This window comes from Heterodontus francisci, chromosome 16 (assembly GCF_036365525.1).
Source record: "Heterodontus francisci isolate sHetFra1 chromosome 16, sHetFra1.hap1, whole genome shotgun sequence".
In the NCBI taxonomy this organism is placed as follows: Eukaryota; Metazoa; Chordata; class Chondrichthyes; order Heterodontiformes; family Heterodontidae; genus Heterodontus; species Heterodontus francisci.
The window spans coordinates 43,602,782-43,615,948 of record NC_090386.1 but is presented as its reverse complement, the minus strand read 5'-3'; the positions used below and the strand labels follow the sequence as shown (position 1 = coordinate 43,615,948).

The window sequence follows — 13,167 nt, the reverse complement described above, 5'->3', positions numbered from 1 at the left end:
CAGCATTTTCCGTTTTTATTAGCCAAAAAAGATTATCTGATCATTTATTTCTTTGATGCTTTTTGAACCTTGCTGTGTGTTCAGTGGATTCAATGTTTTCTACATTACAACAGTGAGTACATTTCAAAAGTACTTCACTCACTGTAAAGCACTTTGGGACATCCTAAGGTTGCGAAAGGTGCTATAGCCTTTTGTTTACTACATTCTGTGCATTCATTACATAAAAACTATTACATTCGTTTGCATTTTGCTTAAAGCTGATTTACTTGATTGGAAAAACATTTCAGAAAACCTGAGCTTACTTATCTCCATATTAACCGTCCTATTTGTTTTAGTTGCAAGGTTTCTCATCTCATAAGTTAAGATAGTGACTATCAGTAGCTCACTTGTTTCACTTGTTTTGCTTTTGAACATTTAAAAATCAGACTAAAAGAGGGATTTGAAGGTTATCCAGTCACAAACTCAATGTCAAACATGACAGTCAGCCTATATTGCCTATAGTTAGACCAACTGCCAGGACTAACAATTCACCACTGTTGATAAGCTTTTCCCTGCTCTTCCAACATTCAAGATAAAGGCGCAGACCTTAATGATACAGCAAACTTGACAAATCTATTGGATATGAGTATGAGGAAAATAATCCAAAGTCATTTTATTTGCATTTGTAATATAATCTCAGCATTAAAGATTTTGATCACTTGCAAAAGAGCACTGGGATAGAGTCTGACTCTAGAGTGTGCAATAGTGTAAAACAGGCAATAGTGAACCGACAGCCCATCTTACATCCCTCTCAATTTTTATGTCCATGGACTCCACCTGTCTTATACTGTGAGGCAAAGTCAAAATTTACTCCATTGCCCTTTTTGTTCAGGGAGGAAGGACAGAAGAGCAGTGTGTCACCATAAATGGTTTTATGAGAAAGTGATCCAATAATGTGGCTCAATACAATTTATATCATCCGCTTAAAGTATTTACTAATGAAAGGGTTTGCAAACTGTTTTCATTGAAGATCATGCCTCTTTAAACAAAGCATATTAACCGGTCACCTCAGGTACTTAATGACAGAGCAAATCAATCAATCAATCAGCTTACCATCAATACTCTTTTCTGCCTTCTGTATCGGTTATGTTTATAGACAAAGAAGTTGTATTGTGTATTTTCAGGCATCTAAACAAAAAGAAAAATGCAAATTGCAAATTAATATGATTAAGGGTTGCACAAACAGAGGAGCATCTTGATGCACAGGTTACAAGCTTTTTTTTATTCATTCACGGGATGTGGGCATCACTGGCAAGGCCAGCATTTATTGCCCATCCCTAATTGCCCTTGAGGTGGTGGTGGTGAACTGCCTTCTTGAACTGCTGCAGTCCATGTGGTGTAGATACACCCACAGTGCTGTTAGGGAGGAGCTCTAGGATTTTGTCCCTGTCTGCAATAGAAGTTCAGAGCAGTTCTCGAAGTACATTCAAAACAGATGGAACAAAAACACATAGAAGAGGCTACTCAGGTCACCTAATCCAGAGGTGCTCGAGCTCTGCATCTTGGTATGCTATGGAGCCTCCAGAGTAATACATAAAGTTTAAATCAAATTTCCCATTAAATTACAGATATGTTTCAAGATGGTGTTCTGATTTGGGATTTATCCACCAATGAGGCCAATGTCCTATCCAAAACTCCAGTCCATAAAAATTCAGTCAGGACCTGCCAGCAAATAAGAAAATCTGTTCAACTGGGACTGTTACATTGGGTTTCAAGGATAAAATGGAGCTCCATGGGTTACATGTGGCCCGAGCTGTATTTTGACGACTCCTGATCTTCTCCGGTCTTCTATTGGCCAGATCCTATGCTATCTTCATCACTATTTGTACTATTCTATTGAAAATGTGTTTTATGCAATGATATCTGATGCTTCTAATGGTCAATCCCCCAACATCCAGATTCTGGCCAGGCAGAGCACACTTTGAATTGCAATCCACTTGGCATGATATGAACCTATCAGGATTTCAGTGTTCAGGTCATTAGATGAAGCCAAACATTTCCCCAGCTCATAGGGTTTCTGGCTACTGTACAAAACCCACAGCCAGAAGGCCTCCTGGCCTGAGGGTGATGTTCAGCAACTGTAAGGGAAAGGAACTTATCCTTTTCCAGGATCCATTTTCTTGTTGCCTGCCCCTCTAATCAGGTCAGGGCTGAGTGCACAATTCCAGATTCCCCACTGGTTTCAAGGAAGGAAAATGAGGCAGGTGCTTATAGTCATACTCAACTGCCTCATTAGTGTGCTACACCATCTTGGAACATAACTGTTCCCTAACCCAATCAGGGAGCCCCAGAAAAATCCCTGCACAGTGTGTTTGGTCTCCTTTTTGTTTTTTTTTTATAATTGCTTTGCCTCAGGGCATTTCCCAGGAGTAAAGATGATAAAAATAAATCCTTTCAGGATAACAAGATGCAAAGAGATCTGTTGTTAACTTGTTAATCACGTGCAATAACTCTGTAGTTTATTGAGAATTGTTTCCTCTCATTATGTTTTCATTTTTCTTTTGCATCCACTCTCCTTCATATGTACCAACAAGGCATAGAGCACAGAGAATCATTTATGGAATAATGTTTTGTTGACTGCAAGATTCTTTGAGAAGTACAATAAGGGAAGCTGCATCTGCAGAATATTGTTGATTAAAGTAGGATCTCAGAAATATATGTATAATAAAGACAAATGTTACTTCACTTTTAAAGGTAAACAAAACTGTGTAAAATTTTGTGCTTTCAGAGTGTAGTGTGGTGTAAGGTTATATTATATTTTGCTTCAGTGCAAAGTGTTTTTTGTATTGCAGCTTCCCTAGGCACAGTTTAGCAATCTAACACTTGTGATTCTCCCTAGTTATGTTAATTATATTGTAATAATTTCTCATTAACACTGAGAAATATGAGGTTCAGACTCATGACATCACATCCTGTGATGATGCTTACGGTCTATATACATAATCTACCCAGCAACAGCTTATGCACATTATACTACATCTTCTCCCAAGTCTCTGACTTCATTCATCAGGTCTGTAACAGTGTGAGGTTCTTACGACTCTGCCATAGCGTGTTCTTATTTAACTTGTTTGGGGTATTGAGTCTTTCGGTTCTTCTTCCTCACTTTCTTGTGAGTGAGTGGAGCTACTGGACAACTCAGGTTCTCTGTTTTCAATGTTGGCTGAGTGATCTGTTGTTGATTGTATCACTGGTTCATCAGCTCTCTATGGTAGCTGATTCTCTTGATTTTTCCCATTTGTTTTTTCCAAGATGTCAGCACCAACAATCTTTTATTTCTCCTTATCCATCCCTGGTCTGTCTGGCTATGTAGGATCGAGGATACGGAGATTTCTCTATCGTATGATCACTTTAAGAGTGATGTCCCTTTAAGAACTCGGTATGCTAATGGGCTAGGTACCAGGATGTAATCATGTGACTAGAAGCCCTGTTCTCTCTGCTTTTGCCCTTATAGCCATGAACTCAGTATTTTGAGAGGTGTAACTTTCAAAGGAAAACAAGTGATTGTGTCCAAAGCTCTCCAATAGGACATCTTGCCACAACTTCACCAAGGCCATATGGGTATAGAGCGAACAAGGGATCAACAGTGACATTGAAATGTTAGTGAGGATGTGCGAGGCATGCCAAAGCCACCAGCTACAACAATGTAAAGAACCTCTACAGCCTCATGAGATTCCATCAGTCACTTGGTGCAAAATCGCCAGGAAATCCAGGAAATTATAGGCCGGTGAGCCTCACGTCAGTAATAGGGAAATTATTCGAGAGGATTCTTCGGGACAGGATTTACTCCCATTTGGAAACAAATGAACTGATAAGCGAGAGGCAGCATGGTTTTGTGAAGGGGAGGTCGTGTCTCACTAACTTGATTGAGTTTTTTGAGGAAGTGACGAAGATGATTGATGAAGGAAGGGCAGTGGATGTTGTCTATGTGGACTTCAGTAAAGCCTTTGACAAGGTCCCTCATGGCAGACTGGTACAAAAGGTGAAGTCACATGGGATCAGAGGTGAGCTGGCAAGATGGATACAGAACTGGCTCGGTCATAGAAGACAGAGGGTAGCAGTGGAAGGGTGCTTTTCTGAATGGAGGGCTGTGACTAGTGGTGTTCCGCAGGGATCAGTGCTGGGACCTTTGCTGTTTGTATTATATATAAATCATTTGGAAGAAAATGTAGCTGGTCTGATTAGTAAGTTTGTAGACGACACAAAGGTTGGTGGAGTTGCGGATAGTGATGAGGATTGTCAGAGGATACAGCAGGATATAGATCAGTTGGAGACTTGGACGGAGAAATGGCAGATGGAGTTTAATCCAGACAAATGTGAGGTAATGCTTTTTGGAAGATCTAATACAGGTCTGGACGTACAGGTCCACGGGTCACTGAAAGTGGCAACGCAGGTGGATAAGGCAGTCAAGAAGGCATACGGCATGCTTGCCTTCATCGGTCGGGGCATAGAGTATAAAAATTGGCAAGTCACGCTGCAGCTGTACAGAACTTTAGTTAGGCCACACTTAGAATATTGCATGCAATTCTGGTCGCCACACTACCAGAAGGACATGGAGGCTTTGGAGAGGGTACAGAAGAGGTTTACCAAGATGTTGCCTGGTCTGGAGGGCATTAGCTATGAGGAGAGGTTGGATAAACTTGGATTGTTTTCACTGGAACGACGGAGGTGGAGGGGCAACATGATAGAGATTTACAAAGTTATGAGTGGCTTGGACAGAGTGGATAGTCAGAAGCTTTTTCCCAGGGTGGAAGAGTCAGTTACTAGGGAACATAGGTTTAAGGTGCGAGGGGCAAAGTTTAGAGGGGATGTGCGAGGCAAGTTCTTTACACAGAGGGTGGTGAGTGCCTGGAACTTGCTGCCGGGGAAGGTGGTGGAAGCAGGTACGATAGCAACGTTTAAGAGGCATCTTGACAAATACATGAATAGGATGGGAATAGAGGGATACGGTCCCCGGAAGTGCAGAAGGTTTTAGTTTGGACAGGCATCAAGATCGGCGCAGGCTTGGAGGGCCGAATGACCTGTTCCTGTGCTGTACTGTTCTTTGTTCTTTGATCTATTTACTGTGAATGGTTATTGGTATTGCTCATTTGCTGCCCAACTGGAAGTTTAATTAAATGCCCATTAAAAATAAATATTATAGAACACTAGCAGAAATCTGTTATCTTTCCCAAAGCATTCCCAATTATGTTGTTTTGTACAGTAAAAGATGATACTGCCAAAAAAAACATTGAAAATTTGGGAAGTCCCAAAAGGGTTTGTTCTTGTGATGGTAGGGATGAAGTTAACAATATTTTTTGTGGTGTAGCCATGCAAGTTCTTTGTCAACAATATTTCAATGGCATGCATACCCTGCTGTGCTCTACTATTAAGTCATTTTAATGAACCTATTATAAAATTAAAGCTCATTTATGTAGTGCAACTCAACCTTCTGACTAAATTGCTAACCGTGCTTTAACTAAACAAAGATTAGTCAATCAGCTTCAAATCCAATATCTTTTTCTGGCTAATAAAGTAGAATTGCTGTTAGCATACTTTATCTGGTTTGCTTGGCTCCTGGAGTGTCACCTTGCCACTTTGCGCAACTTTCCAGGCCTGATCAATGGTGAGCTCTCGGTTCTTCACTGCATTGAGTAACCTGATCTGTTCATCGTTGCTAAGCTATGGTGAATAACAAGAGCATCGAAAACGTTAGCAGAGCAACCAATCATAAAAGGTGCAAAAGGTAGTTAACACAAACTACTAAAATTACAGCATAAGTCATTGCTCCCTCTCAAAACATGGGGCTGGATTTTAAAGAGCCCACAACGTCGGGATCCATGGCGGGGGGTCCTCTAGATGGCCAAAGATGAGGCCCGCCATGGACCTTGGCACCAGCAGGGCCTGGCCCGAAATTACTGCAAACACTCGGCGATGGGACAGCAATTTAAATATTTAAATAAATTTAAATAAGTGAATCAATTAATCTGACCGCCTCCTGATGTCTCACCGTGATCTTCAGCCTGGTGGCCAGCCCTGCTGTGCCTTCGAATCCTTTTCCGGGGAAACGAGGCGGAACACTTGTGGGGAGGGTGGGAGGTAGGTTTAGCAGTGCCAGGTGAGGGGGGGAAGCTAAGTCAAATTAGTGTCATAGCTGTAGAGGATGGTGGGAAGATTTGTAGTTGAAAGTTTGTGCAGTTTGGGGGTCGAAGTTCAGATTAATTGGGTAAGTGTTTTTTTTTGGGGGGGGCGAAGGACAAATAATTAATTTAATTGTTATGGGGGGGTGGGAGATGGGTAAAAGAGCTGTATTTATTTATTTTAATTCCACTTTCCTTTAACTATTTAAAGTTCCCGGTTGGGCTTTAAGGGTGGTGGAACCAGTTTCAATAGTAACTTTTAAAAGGGAACTGGATATATACTTGAAAAAGAAGCATTTGCAGGTCTATGGAAAAGGGAATGAATTATGTGCATAAAATCAACTCAGTCACTTACAGCAGCACCATCTCCAGGTGTGATTGGTAGGGGAATTGCCCAATCATCTCCATTCTGGTGGAACTTGCGGTGGTATTATGCGCAGCCCACTACGCCAAATTTCTGGCCCCAAATGCAGTATCTAGCCTCAGGTATCCAGATTCATGGGAACTTTGCATGGATGAGAGAAGTGGTTCTGAGGGATCCCAGTTAGTAGGATCAGTTGAAATTTCTTGTCGCTTTTTTTGCTTACAAATCAAATTAATGAAAAAAAAATTTAAGCTGTTGTTAAACCAAAATTGTACACACAGGGATTTGACATGAAAACACTCATAAGTAGGTCAACCTCCTTACATCTTGAGAGGGCAGACCAAGATCCAACCTTGCACACATGCCAAAAAATAACACACCCAATAACCTTTATAATTAGTTAGCAACCAAGGCTTACAGTCGACAGACAAAAGGAGCGTCTGGCATACATTACCGGCTGATATTGTTTGTGCTGACTCTCTACATACCTTCAAGAGGGAGCTGAACCGGTTTTGACTAGGATAGAGATTGAATCACTTAGAAGATAAGTGGATTATAGATGATCCATGTGATCTCCTGGACAGGCCTCGATCATTTGAGAGGGACAGAGAGCAATTTTTCAGAATATTTGTTCCTTTTTGGCGGCCCTTTATTTTTCTCTTTTTCTGCCTCTCCCAGGGGATTATACTGGTTGGCGGTAGGGGGGGTGGTGCGAAGCAGTGCATGCGGGGTGGTGTGGGATGGTGGTAGGAAGTGTTTAGCCATGATGCTCCAGGCATTGTGAATGTGAGACAGATTTGATGGACCAGCTAGTCTTTCCCTGATGTCTTTCCCATAACCACAGATGTCAACTTAAAGTAGCAAGCAAAAATTGGCAAAGAGACCTTCAAAAAGCCCAACAGAGCTCATAGCTGCTAAATAGATCTGAAGAAAGCAGAGCACAAGCTTATAACTTAAAAGTGCAGGAATGTTGGGTATATACAATTCTTAAAGGGAATAAAAAGGTACAAAATTTAATTTCTAGGAAATTAAAATGTAAATTTTTGACACTTTAATTAGTACATTTTCCATTACTTTGAAGTAAAGTTTTGCTTCTACATTTCTGGTGCACATCTGGACCACATACTCTGAAAAGGCACACTCCCAGCCTATGATTTTCTATTCATTAATTTAAAGGGATGGGAAATAATGGGTTGGCAGAGCACAGCAGTGGACTTTTTACCCCTATGCAGTTTGCAATGTACATGGCATTTTTTTAAAACCTAAAATGGAAGAGACTTTTGGCTCTTTTTTTTGAATACTGCTCTAATTGCCAGTTTGGATTATCGATTATTTCACTTTATATTTTAAAACAATAATCTGCTATTTGGAGAGAAAGAAAAGTCTAAATTTTCTTTCTGTAAGAAAATGCCTAATAGCAAATAAGGGATCTGCTTTACTGACCATAAGATTATTCCAGTTAAGGTTGTAAATAGTACATTTACAATTTGTAACGGTCCTTCCAAATTCTCTCACCTGCAAACTGGTCAGATATTTCATCGGGGCGATGGGAGGCCCTTGAACAATTTTGAATTTTTACATGAAAATGACGAATTCTGGTTAATACTAAGCATTTTCACCCTTCATAAAATTATAGAAAGTTTAAGGCACAGAAAGAGGTCACTTGGCCCATCATGTCTGTGCTGGCTGACAAACGATCCACCCATTCTAATCCCACATTCCAGCGTGTGGTTCATAGCCCTGCAGATTACAGCACTTGAGGTACAAATCCAGACTCCTTTTGAATGAGTTGAGGGTTTCTGCCTCAACCACACTTTCAGGCAGTGAGTTCCAGACCCACACCACCCTCTGGGTGAAAAAGTTTTTCCTCAACTCCCCTCTAATTTTTCTATCAATCACTTTAAATCTATGCCCCCTAGTCACTGACCTCTCTGTGGAGGTAAATAGTCCCTTCACCTCCACTCTATCCAGGCCCCTCAAAATTTAATATATTTCAATCAGATCTCCCCTCAGCCTTCTCTGTTCCTCGGAGAACAATCCCAAACTATCCAATCTTTCCTCATAGCTGCATTTTTCCAATCCTGGCGACATCCTCGTCAATCTCCTCTATACCCTCTCTAGTGCAATTACATCCTTTCTGTAATGAGGTGACCAGAACTGCACACAGTACTCAAGTTGTGGCCTAACCAATGAGTTATACAGTTCCAGCATAACCTCCATGCTCTTATATTCTATACCTCGGCTAATAAACGAAAGGATTCCATATACCTACTTAACCACCTTATCGAACCTTCAGGGATCTGTGGATATTCACTCCAAGGTCCCTCACTTCCTCGACACTTCTCAGTACTTTCCCATTAATCGTGTATTCCTTTGCCTTGTTTGACCTCCCCAAATGCACCACCTCACACTTCTCTGGGTTGAATTCCATTTACCACTTGCCTGTCCATCTGACCAAACCATCAATATCTTCCTGCAGCCTACTCACTATCTATCACAAGGCCAATCTTTGTGTCATCTGCAAACTTCTTGATCATGCCCCCTACATTTACGTCCATATCATTAATATATACTATAAAAGGTAGGGGACCCAGTACTGAGCCCTGCAGAATGCCACTGGAAACAGCCCGCCAGTCGCAAAAACACCCGTCAACAATTACCCTTTGTTTCCTGCCACTGAGCCAATTTTGTATCCACCTTGCTGCATTTCCTTGGATCCCATGGGATTTAATTTTTTCAACCAGTCTGCCATGTGCAACCTTGTCAAACGCCTTGCTGAAATCCATGTAGACCACTTCAACTGCACAACCTCATCTATCTTCCTTCTTCAAAAAATTCGATCAAGTTGTTCAAACAAGACCTCCCCTTAACAAATCCATGTTGACTATCCTTGATTAACCTGTGCCTTTCTAAGTGACAGTTTATCCTGTCTCTCAGAATAGATTCCAATAATTTGCCCACTACTGAGGTTAGACTGACTGGCCTGTAATTATTACTTCGCTCGCTTTTTAAACAGAGGTACAACGTTAGCAGTTCTCCAATCCTCCGGCACCACACCTGCACCAGTGAGGACTGAAAAATGATGATCAGAACTTCTGCTATTTCCTCTCTTGCTTCTTTCAATGGCCTAGGGTACATTTCATCCGCCCTGGTGATTTATCAACTTTCAAGGATGCTAATCCCATTAATACTTCCTCTCTCCCTATGTTTATCACATCCAATACTTCACATCCCTCCTTCTTAACTACAATATCTGCATCGTCCCGCTCTTTTGCGAAGACAGACGCAAAGTATTCATTAAGAACCATACCAACATCCTCCGCCCCTACACATAGGTTACCTTTTTGGTCTTTTATGGGCCCTTCTCTCTCCTTAGTTATCCTCTTACTCTTAGTGTATTGGTAAAACATCTTTGGGTTCACCTTGATTTTTCTTGCCAATATTCTTTCATGCCCTCTCTTTGCTTTCCTAATTTCCTTTTTGATTTCACCCCTTCACTTTCTAGACTCCTCTCGGCTTTCTGTAGTATTGAGTTCTCAGTGTCGGACATAAGCTTTCCTTTTTTGTCTAATCTTACCCTGTAAGCTCCTTGACATCCATGAGCTCTGGATTTGGCCATCCCACCCTTTTCTTTGTGGGAACATGTTTACTCTGAACGCCTTGAATCTCCCCTTTGAATGCCTCCCACTGTTCTGACACTGATTTACCTTCAAGTAGCTGTTTCCAGTCCACTTTCGCTAAATCATTCCTCAGGTTAGTAAAATTGGCCTTGTCCCAATTGAGAATTCTAACTCCTGTTCTATCTCTGTCCTTTTCCATAATTATGTTAAAACTGACTGAATTATGATCACTACCACCAAAATGCTCTCCCACTGCCACTCCTTCCACTAGTCCATCTTCATTTCCTAAAACTAAGTCTAAAATTGCACCCTTTCTTGTTGGACTTGCTACATACTGGGCAAAAAAGTTCTCCTGAATGCACCTCAAGAATTCTGCTCCCTCAATTTCTTTCACATAAAACCATCCCAGTTAATATTGGGGTAGTTAAAATCCCCTATTACTGCCCTATTGTTCTTGCACTTCTCAGAGATTTGCCTACATATTTGCTCTTCTATCTCCCTCTGACTGTTTGGGGTCTATAGTACACTCCTAGCAGTGTGATTGCCCCTTTTTTGTTCCTTAGCTCAATCCATTTGGCTTCATTTGATGAACCTTCCAACTTATCATCCCTCCTCACAGCTGTAATAGTTTCCTTGACCAAAATTGCCACTCCCCCTCCTTTCTTATCCCCCTCCCTATCGCGTCTGAAAGCCCTGTAACCAGGAACGTTGAGCTGTCATTCCTGTTCCTCCTTTAGCCATGTTTCTGTAATAGTGATGATATCATACTGTCTCATGTCTATCTGTGCCCTCAGCTTATCTGCTTTATTTGCTATACTCGTTGCGTTGAAATAGATACCCTTAAGCACTGTCAAACTCTTTTTTTTTAAATGTTCTAACCTTTGTTTCCTCTGCCTTCCAGACTCATCCATTAATTTTATGCCTTCCACTTTCATTTCTGATTTTGTCCCAACTGAGGCTACCCTCAGGTCTCCATCCCCCTGCCGAACTGGTTTAAACCCTCCCCAACAGCACTAGTAAAACATCCCACAAGGAACTCAGTCCCAACTCTGTTCAGGTGCAACCCGTCCGGCCTGTTCAGGTCCCATCTCCCCCAGAGCCGGTCCCAATGTCCCAGGAATCTAAAGCCCTCCCTCCTGCACCATCTTTCCAGCCACGCATTTATCCGTCTTATCCTTCTATTTCTATACTCACTTGCGCATGGCACTGAGAGTAATCAATCCAGAGACTACTACTTTTGAGGTCCTACTTGCTAATATCTTACCTAGCTCCCTAAATTCTGACTGCAAGAACACATCTTTCTTTCTACCTATGTCGTTGATTCCGATGTGGACCACGACTGCTGGCTTTTCACCGTTCCCCTTCAGGATGCTCTGCAGTTCCTTGACCCTGGCACCAGGGAGGCAACACACCATCCTGGATTCATATCTGCAGCCACAGAAACACCTGTCTGTTCTCCTGACTATTGAATCACTGTGGATCTTCCAGTCTTCCCTGCACCTCCATTTGCAGCTGAGTCACCCGTGATGCCATGGACTTGGCTCTGGCTGCACTCCCCAGGTGAAGCATCACTTTCCTCAGTATTCAGAACTGACTACCTGTTGGAGAGTAAGATGCACTCAGGGGTTTCCTGCTCTACCTGCCTGATTCTTTTTGACTGCCTGGAGTTTCCCCATCCCAATGAAACCCAAAAGTCGGCAGGATGATGTTGAGCTCCCGACCTGATGTCACTTTTAACTCCCTATTCACACCCATACATACTTCCCCTTTCTTGGGAAAATTCCCCCCTTTATTTCTCTTTCTAAACCCAATTTAACACTGCATTCACCCACTCTAATTCAAGCTCATTCTCAGACCTTCCTCTGTTTATTTCTGAATCTTTTAATCTCATTTGTTAAGGATATACACTGATTCTCCCATTGTTCACCAAGGTCCCTGATGCCCCACTGCCCTCGCTGCACCATTATCAACTCAAAAGACTTAAAACTGAAAGTTGCAACTATAACTCTAACTAACCAATCACACCCTGAAATTCCACTCTGCAGCAAACAGAGAATACTGATTAATGGATGTTTTTCAGGCGTGAAGTTCCCCAGGGGTCAGTGTTGGGACCCTTGTTCTTCCAGACATATATTAATGACCTAGACCTTGGTGTCCAGGGCACAACTTCAAAATTTGTGGATGATACAAACTTGGAAGCATTGTGAACTGTGAGGAAGATAGTGCAGAGCTTCAGAAAGACATTGACAAGTTGATGGAATGGGCAGACAGGTGGCAGATAAAGTTCAATGCAGAGAAATGTGAAGTGATGCATTTTGGTAGGAAGAACATGCAGAGGCAATATAAGATAAAGGGTATAACTCAAAAGGGGGTGCAGGAGCAGAGGGACCTGGGTGAATATATGCATAAGTCAATGAAGGTGGCAGGACAGGTTGAGAGAGTGTTTAATAAAGCATACAGTATCCTAGGCTTTATTAATAGGAGCATAGAGTACAAGAGCAAGGAGGTTATGTTGAACTTGTATAAGACACTAGTTCGGCCTCAGCTGGGGTACTGTGTCCAGTTCGGGGCACCGCACTTTAGGAAAAATGTGAAAGCTTTGGAAAGAGTACAGAAAAGATTCACGAGAATGGTTCCAGGGTTGAGGAACTTCAGTTATGAAGACAGACTGGAGAAATTGGGATTGTTTTCCTTTGAGAAGAGAAGGCTGAGGGGTGATTTGATAGAGGTATTCAAAATCATGAGGGGTCTGAATAGAGTAGATAGGGAGAAACTGTTTCCACTCATGATAGGATCGAGAACGAGAGGGCACAGATTTAAAGTATTTGGCAAAAGAAACAAAAGTGACATGAGAAAAAACCTTTTCACGCAGCATGTGGTTAAGATCTGGAATACACTGCCTGAGAGTGCGATGCATTCGAGGCATTTAAAAGGGAATTAGACTATTATCTAAAAATGAAGAATGTGCAGGGTTATGGGGAGAAAGCAGGAGAATGGCACTAGTGGACACAAGAACACAACAAATAGG

General features: G+C 41.8%; 1 protein-coding gene across 1 annotated transcript in view; it reads right to left on the bottom strand.

Moving 5' to 3' along the window:
- Nucleotides 1-13,167, bottom strand: part of LOC137378075 (formin-F) — a 170,453-nt gene that overhangs the window by 143,674 nt on the left and 13,612 nt on the right. Inside the window, exons 2-3 of the mRNA XM_068048141.1 lie at nucleotides 5,572-5,697; nucleotides 1,093-1,167 (exon numbers count right to left, since the gene is read on the bottom strand). Coding sequence (XP_067904242.1) covers nucleotides 1,093-1,167; nucleotides 5,572-5,697 — 201 coding nt within the window. The remainder of the gene's footprint in view (nucleotides 1-1,092; nucleotides 1,168-5,571; nucleotides 5,698-13,167) is intronic.